This window comes from Macaca nemestrina, chromosome 10 (genome assembly GCF_043159975.1).
Source record: "Macaca nemestrina isolate mMacNem1 chromosome 10, mMacNem.hap1, whole genome shotgun sequence".
Classification (NCBI taxonomy): Eukaryota; Metazoa; Chordata; class Mammalia; order Primates; family Cercopithecidae; genus Macaca; species Macaca nemestrina.
Genome location: NC_092134.1, coordinates 21,922,131 through 21,947,974, shown reverse-complemented (window position 1 = coordinate 21,947,974; position 25,844 = coordinate 21,922,131). Strand labels below are relative to the sequence as shown.

The 25,844-nt window shown below is 49.8% G+C and overlaps 1 protein-coding gene across 14 annotated transcripts in view; it reads left to right on the top strand.

Annotated features, from left to right (window-relative positions):
• LOC105493409 (cut like homeobox 2) overlaps positions 1-12,664 on the top strand; it is a 318,739-nt gene extending 306,075 nt beyond the window's left edge. For 13 of the 14 annotated variants that reach the window (XM_071071090.1, XM_011761016.3, XM_071071093.1 and 10 more), the window contains 3 exons: positions 797-985; positions 4,260-4,533; positions 9,627-12,664. In XM_071071090.1, coding sequence (XP_070927191.1) covers positions 797-985; positions 4,260-4,533; positions 9,627-10,428 — 1,265 coding nt within the window. In that variant the 3' untranslated portion in view covers positions 10,429-12,664. Of the gene's footprint in view, positions 1-796; positions 986-4,259; positions 4,534-9,597 lie in introns of all 14 variants that reach the window. The other variant, XM_071071097.1, reaches the window with a different exon arrangement.
• Positions 12,665-25,844: the final 13,180 nt, after the last annotated feature.

The following is a 25,844-nucleotide window of genomic DNA, read 5'->3' as shown; positions in this document are numbered from 1 at the left end:
CAGTTTTTTACCTAACTGATGGGTATTTTGACTTTTTCCACTTTCCTGCTGCCTCTAAAAATAAGTCTGTGTGACCTTGGGCAAGTACAGCTATCCCAGGAAGTGGAACTGCTTGCTCCAAAACTGTGCATATTTAAAACTGGGATGGAATCTGTCAAATTATCCTCCAACATGGTGTTACACATTTGTATGTATGATGTTGGCAGACAATTTCAGGGATCTCCTAGGAGTAAAGAACCTCTTAAGCTAAAAAAGCACTTTTGGGCCGGGCCCAGTGGCTCACACCTGTAACTGCAGCACTTTGGGAGGCCAAGGCAGATGGATCACCTGAGGTCAGGAGTTCGAAACCAGCCTGGCCACCATGGGAAACCCCATCTCTACTAAAAATACAGAAATTAGCCAGGTGTGGTAGTACGTGCCTGTAATCCCAGCTACTCAGGAAGCTGAGGCAGGAGAATTGCTTGAACCTGGGAGGCGGAGGCTGCAGTGAGCCAAGATCATGCCACTATACTCTAGCCTGGGCAACAGAGCGAGACTCTGTCTCAAAAAAAGAAAAAAAGAAAAAAAACTTTTGTTGGTTGCTGCCTCGTCCGGCCCCCAAATCTCTTTTACAGACAGGCCCCCCTCAGCTTCACATCAGGTGCGGGTCCTCTGCCGTCTCTGGCCCTCCCTTCTGAGTCAGTGGAGATAGCCTCGAGGCTCTCCCCTGTGTCTCTGGCCTGTTCCATGTCTCTCCTGGGAGCAGGCTTCTCTGCCCAGCCTGGGGTAACAGGTTGCTCCCCTCCCTTATCCCCAGGGCAGCGGCTGTTTGGGGAAAGCATCCTGGGTCTGACGCAGGGCTCCGTCTCTGACCTGCTGTCCCGGCCCAAACCCTGGCACAAGCTGAGCCTGAAGGGGCGGGAGCCTTTTGTCCGCATGCAGCTGTGGCTCAATGACCCCCATAACGTGGAGAAGCTGAGGGACATGAAGAAGCTGGAGAAGAAAGGTAAGACTTGGGCAGGGGATGGGCCCCAGCACTGGATCTCAGATTTTCCCCAGAACCATACCTAGCTGTAACCCACATAAACCCAGGGCCCCCATAGTCCAGTCTCAGCCTGGTATGGGACTGCATGAAATAGCAACCTTGAAACACAATGTAACAATGTAATTGAAAGCAATGAAGATATTTACAGCCTATGGCAGTGGCGGGGCATGGGTAGTCCTGGCTACTTCGGAGGCTAAGGCAAGAGGATCGCTTGAGGATCACTTGGGAGGCTAAGGCAGGAGGATCGTTCAAGGCTGCAATGTGCTGTGATCAAAGCTGTGAATAGCCACTGTGCTCCAGCCGCGCAGTGCAGTAAGACCCCATCTCCAATTTTTTTTTTTTAATTTGTAAATATTTACTACCTCTCCCATGAAAAGCCAATGCTCTGCCAGGTGCAGTGGCTCACGCCTGTAATCTCAGCACTTTGGGAGGCCGAGGCAGGCAGATCACCTGAGGTTGGGAGATCAAGACCAATCTGGCCAATATGGCAAAACCCCATCTCTACTAAAAATACAAAAATTAGCTGGGCATGGTGGCGCACACTGTAATCGCAGCTACTTGGGAGACTGAGGCAGGAGAATCACTTGAACCCAGGAGGTGGAGGTTGTAGTGAGCTGAGATTGCGCCACTGCACTCCACCCTGGGGACAGAGCAAACCTCTGTCTCAAAAAAAATAAATAAATAAAATGAAAGGAAACTGAATACCCCATCTCTTGGTGTCCTTTCACGCCTCTGAAGCTACCCCAAAGTCTGTTGCCAGCCCCAACTGCCTATTTCCCAAAACTCTGTGTACCTCCCTCCCTCCCTCCTCTGCCTCAACTCCCTGTTTTGTAGATCAGCCCTTGGCCCATAACAGATTCTACATAACAAAGGACAGGACCAGCAAACAGGAACCCTCTCTTGTAGGGCTGGGCAAGGAGATTGCAAGTTCTCACATTATGTGACATTATATCCTGATAAGATAAGCTGGCATTGTCTACAGCCATACCACACTGAATACGGGATCACGTCTGATCTCAGAAGTTAAGCCGGGTCAGGCCTGGTTAGTATTTGGATGGAAGATCAACTGGCATTGAGCTGGGCGCCCAGTCTCATGCTATGCATAAAGGATTACTCTGTATTTCCGAAGGTTCAAAGTCCATTGGAAGATAAGATAGGAGCGGTTGAAGTTGCCATCCAGGGCGTGAGGGCAGGTCGTGTGATGACCCAGGGATGTGCCAGGCTCTGGAGAGCACCTAGGGCTGGGCCATCATCATCAGACAATGCTATGGTTGAGAACTTGACCTTCTACCTCCTTGCTGTGTGACGACCTTGAGCTAATTACTTTCCCTCTCTGTGCTTCCTTCTATTTCTGAAAAAGAGAGCTAGCTCAATGTGGTGGCTCATACCTGTAATCCTAGCACTTTGGGAGGCCAAGGTGGATGGATCACTTGAGGCCAGAAGTGATGGCCAACATGGTGAAACCCCATCTGTACTAAAAATACAACAATTAGCCGGGCGTGGTGATGCATGCCTGTAATCCCAGCTACCTGGGAGGCTGAGGCAGGAGAATCGCTTGAACCTGGGAGGTAGAGGTTGCAGTGAGCCAAGAGGATCATGCCACTGCACTCCAACCTGGGTGACAGAGTGAGACTCCATCTTAAAAATGCATTTTCAGAGCCACAAAGCATTGCTGTGAGGATTAAGTAAGACCCTCATACCTTACTTCTTTCATTCTGAAGTGGGCTTTTTTCTCCCCAACATCTTCATGATTTGGGGTCAACATGCACCATGTAGTCAGTAAGTCATTTAGATTAGTGTCCTTACCTACCGCCCACCAAAGGCTGTTCAGAAATTCAGGGATGCTTCTGACAATCTAGAGGATATCGTAGGCTAGGTGTGGTGGCTCATACCTGTAATCTCAGCACTTTGGAAGACCAAGGTGAGAGGATTGCTTAAGGCCAAGAGTTTGAGACCAGCCTGGGCAACAGAGTGAGACCCTACCTCTATGTAAAAAATAAAGTAAAGGTTCCTCTTCAAAGACTTTCCTCCCAATTTAATTAGGAATAAATAGTAACTTCTCTTAGAAGGAAAATTTATTCAAAGATCTGTGCTAACATTCTTAAATATCTGCTAGCCATGATAAAGAAATCAATGTACTTTATGTTTGCTCCCATAATTTAGCCTAAATATTTGCCCTGGCATGCCTATACTGGTCCAAACAAGCGTTAGGTCATAGTCTGTTCCTTTTCCTTCTTTGAAGGTGTTTTTACCTTTCTCAGCGTTCTACAAGTTACTTCCTCCTTCCTTTGTTCTCCTCTGCCTTTGCCTCTTTTAAAAAGTTCTAAGTTGCTAGCCAGTCAGGACAAATACAGAATGTGAGGTCCCGTTCCAGTCAGTGGAAACCGGAGACAGCAGTAGGGTGGACACATCAGATTATAAATGACTCTGTTTCGTTTGTTCAGTGTACTCTTGTGGCAAAACTGCTGGCAAGTAAGTGTACCCTTTCAGCAGAAAGTATAAAAATGGTCTTGCTAAGTAAATTAAATTTATGTTCAAGTGCTATTTCTTTACGGCACCAGGGAAGAAGCATTTCAAACACTCTACAAAACAATTTTTTCAATGAGCCGGGCATGGTGGCACGCACCTGTAGTCCCACCTACTCAGGAGGCTGAGGCAGGAGGATCGCTTGAAAGCAGGAGTTCAAGGTTGCAGTGACTTGTGATTGTGTCGCTGCATTCCAGCCTGGGTGACAGAGAGAGACCCCATCTCTACAAAAATTTTAAAATTAGCCGGGGGTGGTGGTTCACACCTGTAATCCCAGCTACTTGGGAGGCTGAGGCAGGAGGTTTGCCTGAGCCTAGTTGGTTGAAGCTACAGTGAACTATGACTGCACCCATGTACTCCAGCCTGGGTGACAGAGTGAGACCCTGTCTCCACAAAAACAGAGAGAATACTGTGGAACACCCTGTTTCGAGTGCTTCCTATGTGCGAGGAATGATCCTAAGTCTTCGCTCATGCCAGGGCTCCCTGGCTGCTGAGGTTAGGCTAGCATCTTGTGGCGTGGGGGTGGGAGTTGAGAGATGCAGGAGAGTGAGGAGGGAGAAAGGCTGGGGGGCGTGCCCCTAAGCTTAGGGCATGATGGCTTCCTCCTAGTGGGCCTGACAGATGCACTCCCACCATGGGACTCCTGCTGGCCAGGAACTGATGGGGTGGGGACAGCACCTCTCAGCCCTCCCTCTCTCCCCGGCTCCAGCCTACCTGAAACGTCGCTATGGCCTCATCAGCACCGGCTCAGACAGTGAGTCCCCGGCCACCCACTCAGAGTGCCCCAGCCCCTGCCTACAGCCCCAGGACCTGAGCCTCCTGCAGATCAAGAAACCCCGGGTGGTGCTGGCACCTGAGGAGAAGGAGGCGCTGCGGAAGGCCTATCAGCTGGAACCCTACCCCTCACAGCAGACCATCGAGCTCCTATCCTTCCAGCTCAACCTCAAGACCAACACCGTCATCAACTGGTTCCACAACTACAGGTGGGACTATGGGGGCATGCCCACAGGGCGGGTGGCAGAACCCAGGTGGGACCCCTTCCCCATCTGAGAGCCTGGAGGGAGCCCCACATAGCCTCTGGGAGATGGGAGACCCCACCACATAGGCACTTAGATATAGAACACAGGGCCAGGTACAGTGGTTCATGCCTATAATCCCAGCACTTTGGGAGACCAAGGCGGGAGGATTACTTGAACCCAGGAGTTCGAGACCAGCCCAGCAGCATAGGGAGACCTCTCTACAAAATAAATACATAAATAAATAAATTAGTTGTGTGCAGTGGCATACACCTGTAGTCCCAGCTACTTGGGAGGCTGTAGTGAGAGGATTGCATAAGCCTAGGAGGCGGAGGCTGCAGTGAGCTACCATCACACCACTGCACTCCAGCCTGGGTAACAGAGCGAGACCGTGTCTCAAAAACAAGAAAAATGAGACTGAGGTGGATAACCTGAGGTCAGGAGTTCGACACCAGCCTGGCCAACATGGTGAAACCCTGTCTCTATTAAAAATTTTAAAATTATCCTGGCATGGCAGTGCGCACCTGTAATCCCAGCTACCTGGGAGGCTGAGGTGGGAGAATTGCTTGAACCTAGGAGGCGGAGGTTGCAGTGAGCCAATATCATACCACTGTACTCCAGCCTGGGCGACAGAGCAAGACTCTATCTCAAAAAAAAAAAAAAAAAAAGTAAATCGCAGGCAAATGTGGAAGAAATCCCAGCTCCATTACTTTCAGCTGTGGAGCCTTCTTCACTTCCCTGAGCCTCAGTCTTCTAACCTGTAAAATGGGGTGGACAGTAGCTGGATCTACTTCATCGAGTTGCACAAAGGATTGATAGACTAACATAGTTACATAAAATACCTAGCATGTAGGCCAGGCACGGTGGCTCACACCTGTAATCCCAGCACTCTGGGAGGCTGAGATGGGCAGATCACCTGAGGTCAGGAGTTTGAGATCAGCCTGGGAAACATGATGAAACTCCATCTCTTCGAAACATACAAAAATTAGCCAGGCATGGTGGCACATGCCTGTAGTCCCAACTATGTGGGAGGCTGAGGCAGGAGAATCCTTTGAACCCAGGAGGCGGAGGTTGCAGTGAGCTGAGATCATGCCACTATACTCCAGCCTGGGCAACAGAGTGAGACTATCTCCAAAAAAAAAAAATATATATCCAGCACATAGTATGTGGTAGGTATTGATGTGATTATTGTCATTATTTTTATTATTATTTCACCCTGTTTGCCCTGTGTCTGCCTCAAAGAAGGGACAGGGAAAGGTATTTGGGGGTACAGGCCTGAGGAACCCTGACTATTCATTGAGCCTCAGGTTGGATCCCTGATTTCGTGCTCCTGGCCCCTCCCACCGCTGAAACCAAAAGAAACCCCCCTGATATCCTTTTCAGGCTCCACTACCTCAGGGAGTGGGTGATTCCTACTTCAATGGCTGCTGCTTTCCATAGCTCTTCCCACTCTTGATTCCCTGTTCTCACAAGTCACTGGCCTGCAGTAGGTTGAGCTTCCTAGGAGTTTAGTCCCAGGGCTGGCTCTGAGGAGACCCCTGTAAAGAATGCTTGATGGGGGAATTTCAGGGACCGTCTCTGAGGAACACCCCCCACCCCGCCCCTGCCAAGCTTCCTGAGCAGGAAAAGTCTCTGGTACTCACATGGTACCACAGAAGAAAATCCACTCATCCATTCTAGGGGAAGAGAATGTCTCTTGATCCCCAAGGGATCAAGGAAAGAGGAGATTGGTGGGAGGAGCAACTGAGCATCTTCTCTCTCCTGGGCACCAGGGGCCCACAGACCCGAGTCTGTACCCTCTCTCAGTCCCCAATCCCTCCATAAGTCATTTTACTTCTCCAAGTCTCACCCTTATTTTACAGATGAGGAACCTAATACCTATCCCGCAATGTATGATTGTAGATCAAATGAAATAACTCTGGGTATAAACGCATTATAAAATACAGTTTGGGCCAGTCACAGTGGCTCATACCTGTAATCCCAGCACTGTGGGAGGCCAAGGTGGGCGGATCACCTGAGGTCAGGTGATCAAGACCAGCCTAGCCAAAATGATGAAACCCATCTCTACTAAAAATACAAAAGTTAGCCAGGCATGGTGGCAGGGGCCTGTAATTCCGGCTACTCGGAGGCTGAGGCACGAGAATCACTTGAACCTGGGAGGTGGACATTGCTTTGAGCTGAGATCACATCACTGCACTCCAGCCTGGGTGACAGTGAGACTCTGTCTCAAACAAATAAATAAATAAAATAAAATATGGTTTATCATCTGGCTCAGAACAGAGCCTGCCAAATAACAAATGACATAGGTCCTTAAAGCCTGCTCATTTCCTTCCCTCCCTGGGGGATATGGGGACATCTTCTCACCTCTGATTCCCCACAGGAACTGAGCACTCCATTATTATCCAACATATTCATTCAACAAACGTTTCTAATGTATGCATAGTGAACCAATCCCCGCCCTTAAGGACCTTACAGTCATAAAACAGAACATTTCACTTATAATCTAGTAAATGCTGTGAAACAGGAAGGAACAAGGGGCTAAGGGAAAAGGGAATTCTGCCTGGGGAGGACTTTACAGAAGTGATATTTGAGATGGGTTTTGAGGGATGAATAGGAGTTTGCACAAAGGAGAAGAGAGAATTCCACTCTCAAAGAACTCTCAAAGGGTTATAATTACAGAAGAACACATTATTTCATTTGGTAAATGTTTACTGAGCATCTACTCTGTACCGGACGCCACAGAAAACAGACAAAGTCCCTCCCCATCGAAGCTCTTCCCATTGGAGGGAGCTGAGGGAGATGGGGGAGAACTCTGGAAGGTGGGCAAGGTCACCTTTGTGGGGGGATTGGGGATTGAGAGATGGTATGGACTAGATGATCCGTCACAGTTCCTCCAGGCCCAGGATCCTGGGATGGGGCTCCACAGGACCTGGGCAGGGAGGCAGGGGCAAGAAAATAAAAGCCAGACTGCTGGGTTCAGAGCCCTGTGACCATGCCAATTCCTGTGCCCTCTCAGCCTGGTCTCCTTTATCAATGCAAATCAGATCAGTATATCATTATGAGATTATTATATTAGGTTGGTGCAAAAGTAATTGCAGTTTTTGCCACTTTTGTTTTGTTTTGTTTTGTTTCTGTTTTTGTTTAGTAGAGACGGGGTTTTGCCATGTTGGCCAGGGTAGTCTAGAACTCCTGACCTCAAGTGATCCACCTGCTTTGGCCTCCCAAAGTGCTGGTATTACAGGTGTGAGCCACCGTGCCCAGCTGGGTTTTGCCATTTTTTTTTAAATGTTTCTTGATCCATTTTAAAGGATTTGCCATTTTTAAAAAAAAATGGTTTTGCCATTTGAAAAGGTCACAAAAGGCCGGGCATGGTGGCTCATGCTTGTATCCCAGCACTTTGGGAGGCTGAGGCAGGCAGATTACAAAGTCAAGAGATCGAGACCATCTGGCCAACATGGTGAAACCCCTTCTCTACTAAAAATACAAAAATTACCTGGGTGTGGTGGCGCGCACCCGTAGTCCCAGGTACTCGGGAGGCTGAGTCAGGAGAATCACTTGAGCCCAGGAGGCAGAGGTTGCAGTGAGCTGAGATCGTGCCCCCACTGCACTCCAGCCTGGAAAAAAAAAGTGAGACTCCATCTTGGGAAAAAAAAAAAAAAAAAAAGAAGTCACACAAAAAAGAATAAAAAAGGCAGAAAATCCAATTACTTTTACACCAACCTAACAGAAAATGAAATAAACAGGCTGGTTGTGGTGGCTCATGCCTGGGCAACACTTTGGGAGGCCGAGACTGGTGGATTGCTTGAGGTCAGGAGTTCAAGACCAGCCTGACCAACATGGTGAAACCCCGTCTCTACTAAAAATACAAAAATTAACGAGGCATGGTGGCGCCCACCTATAATCCCAGCTGCTCGGGAGGCTGAGGCAGTAGAGTTGCTTGAACCCGGGAGGCAGAGGTTGCAGTGAGCCGCGATTGCGCCACTGCACTCCAGCCTGGGCAACAGAGTGAGACTCCATCTCAAAAAAAAAGAAAAAAGAAAACAGCAAAAAGTGCTTAGCCTAGTGCCCAACACAATAAAGCGCTCATTATTATTATGTTTGTAACTATATAGCTGCTAATAGTCTATATTAGTGTAATTTATTGTTCACATAAATGGCCAGGGAGCCCCAGCATTGAAGGTGCTAAGGAAACAGAAACCCCTGTTGCTTTATGACCTTGGAGAAGTTATTTAAAATTTCTTGACCTCATTCGCTGTAAGAAAATAATTGGGTCTGGGCCCAGTGGCTCAAGCCTGTAATCCCAGCACTTTGGGAGGCCAAGGTGGGTGGATCACCTGAGGTCAGGAGTTCAAGACCAGCCTGGCCAACATAGCAAAACCCTGTATCTACTAAAAATACAAAAATTACCCAGGCATTGTGGCACACGCCTATAATCCCAGCTACCCAGGAGGCTGAGGCAGGATAATTGCTTGAACCCGGGAGGCAGAGGTTGCAGTGAGCTAAGATCGCACCACTGCACTCCAGCCTGGGTAACAGAGTGAGACTGTCTCATAAAAAAGAGATAAAACTAATCATAATCATTTATTTGATTTAGCCCAATATAAACATTATTAATGAGACCTTTCACTTTGTTTTGTATTAAGCCTAAGAACAGGTGTGTATTGTACCCTTACAGCACATGTCAATCTGGACTAGCCTCATGTCAAGCACTCAAGCCATGTAGGGCCAGTAACTGCTATGTTGGCCAGCACAGGTCTAGATCATCTGCTTTGGGATTCAGTAGTCATGAGTTCAAGTCTCGGTTCTGCCACTTACTAGCTGTGTGACCTGGGACAAGTCACTTAACATCTCTGAGCCTTGTTTCCTGTGAAGTGGAGATAATAATAGCACCCACCTTGTGGTGTTGTTGAGAAGACTTAATAAGATGGTGCAAGTATGGAGGCTTAGTGCCTAGAGAGCCCCAGGGCAGTGGGTGGGATCAAAATGCCATGTATGCAGATGGAGTCCAGGGTTTGGGTGTCCCCTGTCCAGCCCCAGGCTCACCGTCGTCTCTGCCCCAGGTCCCGGATGCGCCGGGAGATGTTGGTGGAGGGGACCCAGGATGAGCCAGACCTTGACCCAAGTGGGGGTCCTGGAATCCTACCGCCAGGCCACTCCCACCCGGACCCCACCCTGCAGAGCCCTGACTCTGAGACTGAGGACCAGAAGCCAACCATGAAGGAACTGGAGCTTCAGGAGGGCCCTGAGGAGAACAGCACACCCCTGACCACCCAGGACAAGGCCCAAGTGAGGATCAAGCAGGAACAGACAGAGGAGGATGCCGAGGAAGAGGCAGGCAGCCAGCCCCAGGACTTAGGGGAGCCAGACAAAGGCCAAGGTCCCCCCAAAGAGGAGCATCCCGACCCTCCGGGTAATGACGGACTCCCAAAAGTGGCTCCCAGTCCCCTCCTTCCAGGTGGATCCACCCCAGACTGTCCCTCACTTCATCCCCACCAGGAGAGTGAGGCTGGGGAGCAGCTTCACCCGGACCCTTTAAGTTTTAAGTCAGCCTCAGAGTCCTCACGCTGCAGCCTGGAGGTGTCACTGAACTCGCCCTCAGCCGCCTCCTCGCCAGGCCTCATGATGTCTGTGTCACCTGTCCCCTCCTCCTCAGCTCCCATCTCCCCATCCCCTCCTGGCGCCCCCCCTGCCAAAGTGCCGAGTGCCAGCCCCACTGCTGACACGGCTGGAGCCTTGCATCCCAGTGCCAAGGTGAACCCCAACTTGCAGCGGCGGCATGAAAAAATGGCCAACCTGAACAGCATCATTTACCGACTAGAGCGGGCTGCCAATCGGGAGGAGGCCCTGGAGTGGGAGTTCTGAAAGCAGGGTGAGGGGGCAAGGGACATACCCTGGTAACTACCTTCCTTTTCTCACTCACTCTCCTCAACAGGGTGGGGAAAGGGAGGGAGGAACTCAACCATCAAAATGTGGACAGCAATGTTATGCCATTTACGTTTTTTGTTGTAATCCTAGTTCTATGAAGTTGTGTGAGCAGGTGGGTCAAATGCCATTGCCTCCACTTTTCGGCACCCCCTGCTCCTCTTCACCCTGACCCCTCTGCAGAAGGCAGAAGCAAAATGGCACCACATATTCACCTGAAAACTCCAAACTCTTTTAGAAAAATAAATAAATATTTATAGACCTCTTTTAGATATTTTAATAAAGGATCCTTTGGAATTTATCCCAGCTGATGCTGTTTTGATATTACAGAGAGTTATAAAATCAGGATGCTGTCACAACTGTTGCGAAGTATACACTGAAGTTGTGTCGTTTTTGCCACTAGATGAGATTAAAAGAAGACAATTGTTCAAAGCCATCACAAAACACTATAAGACTGACCAAAATCTAGATAACCTTTGAACCATGATTTTTTTCCACATCTGTCTGTGAGACACAGCGCATTGCTACTGCCCTTCCAGAAACTGTGCTAAAAAGAGAAAGTCCAAAAGACTCTAAACGAAAATCTTAATGCCGTTGAGGATGTGTTTCATTCTGGTGGTCTGTTTTGCAAGCTTGATAACACAAAATATCCGTGCCATTGTAAATGTTGTAGAGATGTGGGCTGTGGCCCAACCGTCCTATAAGAGATGTAGCATGGTACAGAACAAACTGCTTACACAGGTCTCACTAGTTAGAAACCTGTGGGCCATGGAGGTCAGACATCCATCTTGTCCATCTATAGGCAAGAAGTGTTGCCAGATCCTTTGGAAAGGTGGGCATGGGAGAGTGGTGCTTGGAGAGTGGCATTTGAACCAGAGGGACCCCATTTCCCCATGTGAACCATAGGCACAACCCAGGAAGTTTCCCCACTTGTAGGAGTGTGGGTATTCCAGAGCAAGACTGTGGCCACCATCTTCCCCTCTTGGTGTTTTCCAAAAGTGACAGTGTTGGTCATCCCATGACCACTGAAGCTTAGTAACCAGCGCCAAAAAGTAGATTCATCAAACTAGAGATCCCAGCTCCCCTTCTCACCATCTTCTTTCTCAAGTTGACCCTGGTGCTGTTTCTGGAAGGCATCTGCAACTCCAAGTCCATGCAGAACTCTGGAAGGCCAAGTTCATCGCAGCATGTTCACCATATCCCAGCCTCCAAATCTACCCTCCTACCTTCCAACGCATGACCTGTTGGGGAGCAGAGACTCAACCCCCAACTCAAAGGAGCCCTTCCTCCAGCGTCTTTGGCATGGTTTCTAGGGTGAGAGTTCCCAATTTGGATGGAACGGCCACCATATTGGTTATTGAATCTCTCTCCCTTGTTTTTATTACGTTTCCTTTTTCAAACTGTCCGTGGGAAGGCTGAATTGGGTGACTCCCCAGAATGAAGATGAAAAGGTGACTATAATCAATGCCGATGCAATGCCAGTGGGTGAGATGGCCGATGGAGGTTTCAAAGATGTAGCTAGCATTTTGAAACCATATAGGCAAAACCCAGCAACCAGAAGGGGACAGATAAGGACCGTTCCAGAAATTTCAACTCTCACATCCAGCCCAGGCTGCAGTCTCCACACCAAACAGTCAACAAAACACAAACCCTGAAGGAAAACCTTTTCCATACACCCAGGCTATGCATTGAAGAGTTTTCCACTGTATACATTTTTATCCAGATGAAGGTATTTTTATATTTTGACAATAGGAAACAGTGACCAATTTTCAGAGTAATCAAATCTGGAACAAATGAAACATCTCCTTTTAGCCACCACCACCCTGTTGCAATTAAGACAACCGTGGGGGAACACACCACTTTTTACTGTTGAAACCAACACAACGTTGAAATCCAGGCTTACACGCAGACTCCGATTCCTAGAGAACTAAATTTGGCTTTAGTGTGACGGGATTTGATTAAGCACTTAGTATAGTCTTTTGAACACAGAAATCCTGTTGTACTTAAAGCTAGCGGACCCGTGAACAACTTTGTCAGGTTCACGTCCTATAACGGTTAAAAAAATACACACACATACACAAACCGTTTCTATGAGAGATTGATGAACTTTGTTTAAAATTTTAAAAAAAGGAACACGTTCTGTAAACGAGTCGCTAAATACAGAATTGTATAATAATTCTGGGTGTCTTGCTTCTTTGTTCTGGGACTAGGAGTACAAACTGGAGGTCAGATCGGGCCCTCAGAGATGTTTTACAAAATGGTATTTTTTACAACTAATTTTTGTTTTGTTTTGTTTTTTTAAGTTCTAGAGTACATGTGCACAACGTGCAGGTTTGTTACATATGTATATATGTGCCATGTTGGTGTGCTGCACCCATTAACTCGTCATTTACATTAGGTATATCTCCTAATGCTATCCCTCCCCCCCTCCCCCCCTCCCCACAATAGGACCCGGTGTGTGATGTTCCCCTTCCTGTGTCCAAGTGACCTCATTGTTCAGTTCCCACCTATGAGTGAGAATATGCGGTATTTGGTTTTCTGTTCTTGCGATAGTTTGCTGAGAATGATGGTTTCCAGCTGCATCCATGTCCCTACAAAGGACACGAACTCATCCTCTTTTATGGCTGCATAGTATTCCATGGTGTGTATGTGCCACATTTTCTTAATCCAGTCTGTCACTGATGGACATTTGGGTTGATTCCAAGTCTTTGCTATTGATTACAACTAGTTTTTAAGGCACAAAGGCTCACACCTATAATCCCAGTGCTTTGGGAGGCCAAAGTGGGAGGATTGCCTAAGCCCAGGAATTTGAGGCTGCAGTGAGCTGTGATTGCCACTGCACTCCAGCATAAACAGTAGAGAGAGACCCTGTCTCTGGAAAAAAAAAAACAAAAAATTTAAGCCTGGTTTCTAAATTGCCAACATTGGCTTGGCGTGGTGGCTCAGTCCTGTAATCCCAGCATTTTAGGAGGCCAATGTGGGAGGATCACTTAAGGCCAGGAGTTTGAGACCATCCTGAGCAACACAGTGAGACCCTCCTTTCTAAAAAAAAAAATTGCCAACATTAAAATGTGGGGGCATGTCCCATAAAAAGCATGAGCTTCTCTAGGAAACAGTCAAGATCTTGGCCACACGGGGCCCACGTTCCAGTGTGACAACAGCCAGATGAGGTCTGGCCACCTTTAGATGGGGCATATGCCCATGGTTTGCTTCAGCCCTCAACTGTGCAACCTGCCTGGGCCTTGTGGGCATCTGGGTTAGCAAGTGTGTCTTGTGGACCAGCCTGCAGCAGGGTGGAAGCTGGTCAGACTCCAGGGCCTGGTATGAGGAGTCAAGCTTGCAAGTTGTGCCCACCTCTGTACAGTGTGTGAGTGGTTAGTGCCCCCAGCCCCGATGGGAAAATGCCAAGAGGGGCTTCCTGTTGACCAACGTAGCATCACGCCTTTCCTAGTTGTATAACTGGGGCCTCAGTTTCCTCATCTGCAAAATGGGGGTATCATAGCAGCCAGCTCAGAAGGTCATTGTGAAGAATATACATGCATATGCATAAAACTGCATGGCAGTAAGGACTGGATAACTAAATACAAAGATTAACCAAGCTTAGTGGCGGGCACCTGTAGTCCTAGCTACTTGAGAGGCTGAGGCACGAGAATTGCTTAAACCTATGAGGCGGAAGCTGTCGTGAGCCATTGCGCCGCTGCATTCCATCCTGGGTGGGCAGAGTGAGACTATTAAAAAAAAAATGCCAGGTGCAGTGGCTCACGCCTGTAATCCCAATACTTTGGGAGGCCAAGGGGGGAGTGGATCATGAGGTCAGGAGTTCGAGACCAGCCTGACCAACATGGTGAAACCTCATCTCTACTAAAAATACAAAAATTAGCCGAGCGTGGTAGTGTGCACCTATAATCCCAGCTACTCAGGAGGCTGATGCAGGAGAATCGCTTGAACCCAGGAGGCGGAGGTTGTAGTGAGCCGAGATCGCGCCACTGCACTCTAGCCTGGGCGACAGAGCGAGACTCCACCGCAAAGGAAAAAAAGAAAAAACTCAGTAACTATTAGTTATTGTTATTGTAAGTAGGGGGTAGGTTCTTCCAGCCCATGATAGTGAGTCTCTGTGCATTAGACTACAGGAGGGGATTTTGTGACCTGTAATGTCAGGAGAGTCCCTGAAGTGGCACTAAACATTACTCACCCATGTGCCTGTCCCAAGACAGCCCTTTTCCCTTTGTCTGGAAATCTTCCAGTTGCCGCAGTTTTTCCATATATCCTTGCAGGGAGAGTTGGACAGTTACCGCCGTCTCGGTTAGGATAACTGGTTGCTCCAAGCCCAGCAGGATGGCCCATTGGGATGCCTGGGCACCCCATCATGGAGTGGTGGCGGTGGGAGGTGGCAGGTCAGGGCCCAGTCCCCCATCAGCCCTGGAGCTCCTGAGCCAGCCCATTGCATGTGACATTTCAGGTGGATGGATATGGCCTATCCTCAGAGCTGGTGAGGAAAATGGGAGTCAACAGCCAGATGGCCTGGTTTCAACTCTGGCTCAACCTCTTAGAGCTGTGTGACGTTGGGCAAATGTCTAAACTATGCAGTGCCTCAGTTTCCCAGCCATAAAGTGGAGATGATAGTAATGGCATCTTGCTCACAAGGTGGTTGTAAAGATTCAAATTAAAACCAAAGACTAGCCTTTCAGACCCTCCGTTCATTCACAGCTCTTGAGAAGGTCGGAGGTCAGAAACCCCTAGGGTGTGGCCCCCTATGGGACCAGGCTGGCAGGAGTGGAGTCTGGCACCGTGCAAGCCACCTGAGAACCTGAGGGAACAGGTGCCTGTGGGCTTCAGGGACTGAAGCATGTTCTGGGTCATCAGCTTTGGTGTTGACAGGGTATCTGCCGCCACTGCCCTGGAGTGAAGCAGGCAGCAACAGCGCAGCAAAATGTGAAATTCTGCACTGGGGGCTGTGGGACAGTGGAGGGGCTGGAGAGCAATGAGAAGGCCAGGACAGTTCCCAGGAGGAGACAGGTTTGGATCTGAGCGCAGAGGAGAGTGGAGAGCCCAGCTGGGGGCCACTGGGCAACTGTACATCAGCTATTAAGTATTTACTGAGTACCTACTGTCTGCTCAGTGCTAAAGCATTTATTGAGTACCTACTGTGTGCTCAGAACTTGGATAGAGGAAACACAGGAGGCCATGAGGGCACAAGTAGTGGGGTCCAGGAAGGCTTCCTGGAGGAGGGGGCATCCCAACTGATGCCTGAAAGATGACAAGAGTTAGAAAGGAGAAGTAGGCTGGCTGTGGTGGCTCACACCTGTAATCCCAGCACTTTGGGAGGCCAAGGCGGGCTTATCACGAGGTCAGGAGATTGAGACCAACCTGGCTAACATGGTGAAACCCCGTGTCTACTAAAAATACAAAAAATTAGCCTGGCGTGGTGGCGGGTGCCTGTAGTCCCAGCTACTCTGGAGGATGAGGCAGGAGAATGGTGTGAACCCAGGAGGCGGGACTTGCAGTGAGCTGAGATTGTGCTACTGCACTCCAGCCTGGGCGACAAAGCAAGACTCTGTCTCAAAAAAAACAAAGAAAAAAAAGAAAAAGAAAAAGAGAAGTAGAGGAGGAGTGCAGAAGGAACTATAGGCAAGGGGTGGAACTGGGATAAGAACCAGGGAGGAAGAAGCCCAAAGGAGGCTGGAAGTTTAGGTAGGGCAGCGGGGAGGAAGAGGGAAGGGGCCAAATTGTGAAGCACTTCGGGGCATGGCAGGAAATATGCCTTTCTCATGAGGGCACTAGGGAGCCATGGAGGGTGTGAGGCAGGGGGTTGCTGTGGTCAATCTAGCATTTTGAGGATGTTAGGAGGTCCTATCTGCCTGGGGAGAAGGCAGGGCAGGCCCTGAGCCTCAGGCCTCTGTGCCCTCCTCCCTCCTAGTTTAGCTCCTCCCACTAAGCAGGCAGCCCCACATCCTACCACCTCCTGGAAAATGCACAAAACCAAGCCCTCCCTAGCTGACTGGCCATTGATGTGGTCATTCTGAAGCCCTACCTCCCCACAGCCAAGGTTCCAAGTTGTGCCGCCATGGAAACCAGGCTGTCTTTGCAGGTACCTGGGACACTGAATGCACTCCCACTCCCAAGAACAGGGGCCTGGGGCAGGGAACATCACCCAGACAGGCCAGCCAGGTGACCTTAACAATGGTGACTCCTCACTCCAGGTCTGTTTCCCTAATTGCACACAATGAGAGGGAGAAACAGTTGAGCTCTTTGCTGATGTGTGATCTTCTCAAGCCCCCTAGGGAATAGCTATGAAAGTACAGGCTTTGAACTTAGCTTGGCCTGGCTTTGAATCTCCACTATCAGGTAATTCTAGAGCCCTTCCATGAAACTCAGTTTCCTTAACTGGAAAATGGATTTGATCATCATAGCATCACTTTTACTAGTTGTCTATTACTGCATAACAAACTATACCAAGATTGAGTGGCTTAAAAGAGTAAGCATTTATCTCTCATAATCTCCATGAGTTGGGAATTTGGGGATTGTGTAACTGGATGATTCTGGCTGGTAGGTCTTTCAGGAGGTTACGGTTAAGCCATCACCCAGAGCTGCAGTTATCTGAAGGCTGTTCTGGGACTGGAGGATCCGCTTCCAAGATGGCTCACTCCCATGGCCCGCAAGTTGGTGCTGGTTGTGCGCTTCAGTTCTCCAGGTAGGCCTCTCCACTGCTTGAGCATCCCCACAACATGGTGGCTGACTTCCCCCAGAGTAGCCACAGCGGAGATTGTAGTGTCTTCTGTGACCTAGATTTGGAAGCCCCATTGTTGCATCCAGTGTAATCTATTGGCTACATGGGCCCACCATAACTCAGTGTGGGAAAGAACCATACCAGGATGTGGATACCAGGAAGCAGGGTCACCTGGGGCCCATCTTAGAGGCTGCCACCACACTACCTTATCATTTCTTCACCTGTGGCCCTAGAATCCCTTGCACCCTACTCAAAATGCAGTTTCCTGGGCCCTGCCCAAACCTACTGAGCCAGGGCCCAGGAATCTGCATTTTTAAGAAGCACTCCAGGTGATTTGGACACAAACTAAAGGTTAAGCCCCACTGACTGTCATAGGTCTCAGAGGGACTTCTCATCCAGTTGGTTTTCTTTGGCCCCCTGGGTGTGCCAGCCCCTAGGACGGACACTGGCAAACAGAAGAGAATGACAGAATAGGAGCACAGAACAGATATTCACTGGGTGTCTTACAACTGTTGGGTTGAAAGAAATTATAACCCACTTAACTATGCAAATGTTTATTGGGAGGATCGAGGGGAGATCTTGGAAAACCCCAAAACAGGAAGTTCAGCCGGACTTCAATAGGTGTTGCATAGGCTATTGTGATCTTAGCTCTCTCTAAGGCCTGGCTGTTTCTCTTCCTGCCATCATGTCCCAGAAGGGTTGCTCACCATCAGCTCTTTTTTTTTTTTTTTTTTTGAGACGGAGTCTCACTCTGTCTCCCAGGCTGGAGTGCAGTGGCCGGATCTCAGCTCACTGCAAGCTCCGCCTCCCAGGTTTACGCCATTCTCCTGCCTCAGCCTCCCGAGTAGCTGGGACTACACGCACCCGCCACCTCACCCGACTAGTTTTTTGTATCTTTTAGTAGAGATGGGGTTTCATGTGTTAGCCAGGATGGTCTCAATCTCCTGACCTCGTGATCGGCCCGTCTCGGCCTCCCAAAGTGCTGGGATTACAGGCTTGAGCCACCGCACCCGGCCACCATCAACTCTTAAGTTTAGCACTTATGGCTACTGAACTTAGTTCCCAGGACCCTGATTGGCTCAGCTCGTGTCTGACCAACTCTCATCCGATCAGCCGTAGTCAAGGAAGGAAGAATCAGGGAAGCTGAGAGAGGGATGGCGGCAAAGATTGGCTTCTCTGTGCCAGGCCCCAGGGAGGGACAGAGGGGAGGCCCCTTTCTCAAGGAGCCGCAGCCTAGAGGGCCTGGGTGCCCTGCCCTGGGATTTTTCAGCTTCACAACTAGAGAAGCAATAACAGCTGCGCCCCTGGACCGTGAAGAGAGGGCAGCAACTGCAGCCCCGACACTCAGCTGCTCTCAGTCCCAGGCACAGGGCAACCACAAAGGTAGCTGGCCCCTGTGTCAGGAACAGGAAACCCTCTTGGAAAAAAACAATCTATTGGCCCGCCTTTATTATTATTATTATTATTGTGGTAAAATATACATAATATACATAATGTTTGCTTTTTTCTTTTTTTTTTTTGAGATGGGGGTCACTTTGTCACCCAGGTTGGAGTGCAGTGGTGTGATCTCAGCTCACTGCAACCTCCACCTCCCAGGCTCAAGCAATCCTCCCACCTTAACCTCCTGAGTAGCTGGGACTACAAGCCCACACCACTATGCCTGGCGAATTTTTGTGGTTTTTTTAGAGATGGGGTTTTGCCATGTTGCCCAGGCTGGTCTCAAGCTCCTGGGCTCAAGCAATCTGCCCACCTCGGCTTCCCAAAGTGCTGGGATTTCAGGCATGAGCCATCGCACCCGGTCATAACTTTGCCATCTTAACCATTTTTTAGTGTACAGTTCAGTGGTATCAAGAACATTCATAACAATGCAGCCATCATCACCCTCCATCTCCAGAACTCTTTTCATCTTGCAAAACTAAACTCTGTACTCATTAATCGCTAACTCCCCATTTTGCCTCCCCTGAGCCACTGCCACCTACTTTTCTATTTTTTGTCTCTGAATTTGGCTACTTTTAGTATTAGGTTGGTGCAAAATCAATTGCGGCTTTTGTCATTAAAAGTAATAGCAAAACTGCAATTACTTTTGCATCAAAATAATACCTCCTATAAGTGGAATTATATAGTATTTGTTGTTTGGTGACTGGCTTATTTCATTTAGCCCAATGTCTTCAGGGTTCATCCATGTTGTAGCATGTGTCAGAATTTCCGTCCCTTAAGGTTGAAAAATATTCCATCGCCTGGATAGACCACGGTTTGTTTATCCACTCATCCACTGGTGGACACTTGGGATGGACACATGAGTAATGCTGCTATGAACATGGGTATGCAAATGTCTCTTCTAGACCCTGCTTTAGCCAGGTGTGGTGGCTCATGTCTGTAATCTCAGAACTTTGAGCGGCCAAGGCAGGAGGATTGCTTGGGCCCAGGAGTTCAAGACCAAGCTGGCCAACACAGCAAGACCCCCATCTCTAAGATAAAAAAGTTAGTCAGGTGTGCTGGCATGCACCTGTGGTTCCAGCTACTTGGAAGGGCAAAGTGAGAAGATCGCTTGGACCAGGGTGATTGAGGCTGCAGTGAGCCTAAATGGTGTCACCACTGCACTCCAGCCTGGGCAACAGGGCAAGACCCTGTCTCTATAAGAAAAAAAAAAAAAAAAAAAGGCCGGGCGCGGTGGCTCAAGCCTGTAATCCCAGCACTTTGGGAGGCCGAGACGGGCGGATCACGAGGTCAGGAGATCGAGACCATCCTGGCTAACACGGTGAAACCCCGTCTCTACTAAAAAATACAAAAAATTAGCCGGGCGAGGTGGCGGGCGCCTGTAGTCCCAGCTACTAGGGAGGCTGAGGCAGGAGAATGGCGTAAACCCGGGAGGCGGAGCTTGCAGTGAGCTGAGATCCGGCCACTGCACTCCAGCCTGGGCGACAGAGCGAGACTCCGTCTCAAAAAAAAAAAAAAAAAAAAAAAAAAAAAAAAAACAGCTGGGCACGGTGGCTCACGCCTGAAATCCCAGCACTTTGGGAGGCCGAGGCAGACGGACCACCTGACGTCAGGAGTTCGAGACCAGCCTCCCCATCTCTACTAAAAATACAAAAATTCGCCGGGCATGGTGACAGGTGCCTGTAATCCCAGCTACTCGGGAGGCTGAGGCAGGAGAATTGCTTGAACCCAGGAGGCAGAGGTTGCAGTGAGCCGAGATCGTGCCACTGCACTCCAGCTCAGGTGACAGACCGAAATTCCATCTCAAAAAGACAAAAAACAAAAAACTCTGCTTTCAATTCTTTCGGATATATACCAAGCAGTGAATTGCTGCATCATATGATAATTCTATTTGTAACTATTTGAGGAACCACCACACTTTTTTCCACAGTGGCTGCATCATTTTACATTCTCACCAACAGTGCACAAGGGTTGTGCAATTTCTCCACATTCTGGCCAACACTTATTATTTTCTGTGTTGACTGTAGCCATCCTAATTTGACTTGTGTTTTGCTACTGATTACTGATGGTGAGCATCTTTTCATGTACTTATTGCTTATTGGCCATTTATATATCTTCTTTGGAGAAATGTCTGCTCAAGTCTTTTGCCTTTTTTTTTTTTTGGAGACAGAGTCTTGCTCTACCCCCAGGCTGGAGTGCAATGGCATGATCTCGGCTCACTGCAACCTCCCCGTCCCGGGTTCAAGCAATTCTCATGCCTCAGTCTTCTGAGTAGCTGGGATTACAGGTACCTGCCACCACACCCGGCTAATTTTGTATCTTGAGTAGAGACAGGGTTTCACCATGTTGGCCAGGCTGGTCTCAAACTCCTGACCTCAGGTGATCCTCCCACCTCGGCCTTCCAAAGTGCTGGGATTACAGGCGTGAGCCACCATGCCCAGATTATTTGTTTTGTTTTGTTTTTTTGAGATGGAGTCTCGCTCTGTCACCCAGGCTGGAGTGCAGTGGTGCCATCTTGGCTCACTGCAACCTCCCACCTCCTGGGTTCCAGCAATTCTCCTGCCTCAGCCTCCCGAGTAGTTGGGACTACAGGGACCCACCACCACGCCTGGCTAATTTTTGTATTTTTAGTGGAGATAGGGTTTTACCATGTTGGCCTGGCTGGTCTCAAACCTCTCGCCTCAGGTGATCTGCCCACCGCGGTCTCCCAAAGTGGTGGGATTACAGGCATGAACAACCTCGCCTGGCCTTTTGCCCAATTTTAAATTAGGTTGTTTTTTGTTGTGTTGAGTTTTAGGATATCTCTATATTCTGCATATCAGATTGCAAATGATTTGCAAATATTTTGCCCACCTTTTTAAAAAGTCTTCATCAGAAAAATGCAAAACCTACAGCTAGGCTTAGACAACTTATTCTTTTATCATCTTGGAAGAGTTTCATGTTGAATGCTGAGGTTTTAGAAGTTAGGACAAGTAGCAGGAACTTTTTTTTTTTTTTTTTGACACGGAGTTTCACTCTTGTTGCTCAGGCTGGACAAACTCCACCTCCCAGATTCAAGCGATTCTCCTGCCTCAGCCTCCCGAGTAGCTGGGATTACAGGCGTGCGCCACATGCCCAGCTAATTTTGTATTTTTAGTGGAGACGGGGTTTCTCCACGTTGGTCAGGCTGGTCTCGAACTCCCTACCTCAGATGATCTGCCGCCTCAGTCTCCCAAAGTGCTGAAATTACAGGTGTGAGCCACCGTGCCTGGCCGCAGGAACTTTTTCATAACAAAGTTTGTGCAAGGTGAGTGTGGCGAAGTCATCCGCAGAGGGGTTGGGGGAGCAGACAGTTGGCACCAGATCTAACCACATAGCACATAGCAGGGACAAAGCAGCCCCACTTAGGAACATCCGAGAGGCAGGGCCGTAGGGGGACATGATCTTCCTTCAATATTTGTTCACTCTTTAGGAAGGGGTAAGAAGCAGTGGCCCCTTTACTGTAACAGGAAATCCCATTCTAGCCCCAACCCGCACCCCACTGAGCCAACAACAGCCCTGCAGTTGGTTACCCAGAACCACCCTCAAATGTGTGCCAAACTCAGTATGGGGCATTTCCTTTAGAGTGGTCAACTTCATGACTGCAAGATGGATGCCAAAGTTCCAGACATCACAGACATTACTCCCCCTTCTCCACCCCCACAGAGAACAATGAAGAGCCTTTTTTTTTTTTTTTTTTTTTTTGGAACAGAGTCTTGCTCTGTTGCCTAGGCTGGAGTGCAGTGGCACGATCTCGGCTCACTGCAACCTCCACCTCCTGGGTTCAGCGATTCTCCTGCCTCAGCCTCCCGAGTAGCTGGGACTATAGGCGCCCACCACCATGCCCGGGTAATTTTTGTACTTTTTAGTAGAGACAGGGTTTCACTACATTGGTTAGGCTGGTCTTGAACTCCTGACCTCGTGATTTGCCTGCCTTGGCCTCCCAAAGTGCTGGGATTACAGGTGTGAGCCACCGCACCTGGCCAATGAAGAGCTCTTTATTGTGTATTTTGGAAGGAAGAAGACTCTTCCAACTCACATCTCATTGGCCAAAATCAGGCCACACGGCCACTCTCTGGCAGCTAAAGTTTAGCTATTCCCTGAGAGCCTATGGCAGCGTAACTGATTGAATTTGACCAAGTATTTAGGGTGGAAGGATGTTTGGCAATCAGCCTAACTTCTCACTGCATTGTCCTGCTTGAGGGCCTCACCTTCTACCCCGAGTGGCTTCTCAGAATATTCCTTCTGACCACATATGGTGCCCCCTTAGACTTGTGCCCTGAACACCTCCCCTGGGTCCAGAGGAATCACTGACATATCAGCAGTTGGATGTCCAGCATTTTGCTGCTGACCCTCCCTCTTGGAGCTGTTTTTCTCTCCCACTATTTCCCCCACTCTTTGCCCCATGCTGTATGGTGGCTGCGGTCACAAATGCCACAGGCAGTGCCCTGACTCAGCTTGTGTGGGGAGCCACTTCCCCAGCCCCCATCTGTCAGCTGTGGTCCCACAAGAGATGGAAAAAATTATTCAGCATGCACTGGATGCTCACAAGGGCCACAATTCCCTGATCTTCATACTTCTCATTTCTTGAACATGAGGACTATAGGTTGCTCACCCTAAGCCACATGTTCCTAAATGTACAGGATTTTTCCAGGCCTGCAAGGGAGACCTGTGACCCAAACTGAGTCCATGTGAAGAGGACCTAGGGCTTAAGTCCATCATGCTAGGCCACCTTGGGCCAGCCCCTTCTGTGAACCCCCATTAACCCAGTAGACAGACTCAATCAGTCAGAGAGCGGATACATGGCATGAGCACCGCTACCAGGCACGTGGTGCTCACGGCAGATATTACTAATCAATCACAGGCGCTTTCCTTCTGAACTTGCATCGGTGCCAGAGTCTTCACTCCAGCTCCCTCCACAGCCTCCATGAACTTATCAGTGAGAAGCATGCAGTTTCAACTATTCCATCTGCCATCCTAATCAGGATTGTTAATGTCCCTCCCAACTCTCAGGTCTTCAGCCCAGTTAGCTTTCAAATCCTTGGCTTTTCCCTGCCTTCTCTCCCTTCTGAAAGGAACTCTGGGCTCTATTTTCCCTCATATTCCTCCTGAAGACTCTATCCTGTCATGGGATTCCAGAGATTTACATCCCTGCTCTGATACTCTCCAGCTATGTGGCTTTGGCAAGTTTCATAACCTCAATGAGCCTGTTTCCCACATCTGTAAAATGGGACCAGCATCTGCCTTGAGATGTGAGAATGCGCCTGGCAGGGCACCAGCCATGTGGTATCACCCACTAGTCCCTGCCCTTGCACAGCCTGCTCTGGGCTCTGCCAGGGAAATCAATCAAGGATTTTGATGGGGAAAAAAATGACATGATCAGCCATTACTTGACAAAAGTTTATTTTAGCCCTTGCATCTCCCTCCCAGGCTGCCGGAAAGCTCCCCCGACACCCAACCTGGGAGGCAGCCTGACCCCACCTTGTGCTTTGGTAGGGGACATCCCCCACCCCTCTCTCCCAGGAGACCAGGGCCAGCGTACCTTGAGAGTCTGTAAACCTACGCCAGGACTGGGGTTAACACCTCACCCCACCAGCTGAGTCTGCCAGGACACGGGGCTCTGGGCGGCTCCGAACCCCTCCCAAGCCCCAGATCCTGTGCCACCCCCACCCACACCGCTCAGGACTCTGGAAGGAGGTGAGCGGGGACCGTACCAAGACCCCAGAGGTGCCTGTGGAGGAGAGCAGGGCTTGCTGGGGGGAAGACAATGAAGCAGCCAAGGATCCCTCTCGAGGGGCTCCATCTCTGGCTGTGCTTCTCCAGCCCAAGCTGCCCCTCTCCCCAGGAGCAGTGACAACTGTTCCCCCAAGCCAAGCCCAGAGTCACAGATCATATCCCCTCCCACCAGCAAACAGGAAACTAAAGCAGTGAAAACATCAAGTTTTGTTGCCAGAAAAAAAAAAAATGCACCCTAAGTATTTAAAATTCAGACTGAGGTCCCAGCCCACCGGGCCAGCCGTGAGCTGGAGAGGCCTTGATTGCAGACACACCCCCCTCCATATTTCCCCAAGTCCAAGGGTCTCCAAAGACAGAAAGAAGGGGTTTCGGGCTGAGTCTGTCACCAAGAGGCAGCGTTTGAGAAAATCAAGGTCAGGGTGGAGGTGTCCTCAGGCGGCCCCTGGTGTGGGGCATTGAGGACTGTAAACATGACCCAGGGTGAGGGCCAGAGGGTATTCCCAGCCCCGAGGTTCTCCCTGGATGAAGAATGGGCACTGTGGTGAGAAGAGAGGGGACCGGCGGTCAGCCCTGAAGCCAGGCAAGACCTGGTCCCCACCGGGAGTATGGGGGTGGGGGCTGAGCTCAGGAGGGGACCTGTTGGAGGGGGCTGCCTGGAGCTGAAGAGGGGCTCTGGAAGTTGCATTCGGTGTGAGGCTGTGTTTTCTCTGCCACTAGGTCAGCACCTGGGCCATCTTAGGTGGTGAGTCAGCTGGTGGCCTCCCCTCCCTGGGGGAACCTGCTAGAAGGTCACCTCGGGCCATGGCTGCCCAGCCCAGAAAGGGAGGTCAGGAGAGCTCCCAAGGGGCCCCAGGCCTGGGGGCCAAGACTGAAGGATGCAGTCAAGGAGTGTCTGGAAAGCCCTGTGAGAGCCACCACGGAGACAAAGACAGGGCCTGCAGCCAGAAAGCCACTACCACCAGGAGCACCACCATAAGGCCTGGCAGGGGCTCCGGCAGAGTCCTGCCTCAGCCGGCCCAGGCCAGGAGCCCCAGCGACCAGGCAACCTCACCCTTCCGGTCCTGCACTAACACCTGCACCTGTGTCCCCGGTCGCCACCCTCCAAGCCACTGTCCTGCTCCTGGAGACAGGCAGGCACGGAGCCAGGTCAGCTCCTCTGGCAGGTCCTGGAGCAAGGCCAGGCCCAGGTATAGCTGCCACAACCGATCCTCTCTCTATCCACCCTGAGGGCCCGGTCAGGAGGCGCACTAACTGTACATTTGCTTTTCAGGCCACAGATTGTCCTCAGTCCCAGTGACCCTCTGAGCTGCAGGCCCAGCAAGGCCTGTTGCCAGCAAAGGCCTCTGCCAGGCAGCTCAGGCCAGCCTGGGGCCGGAGTTCTCAGGAAACCTCCCCCTCAGGCCCGGGATTCTCTTTAGTGTCACGTGTGACGTCCTCT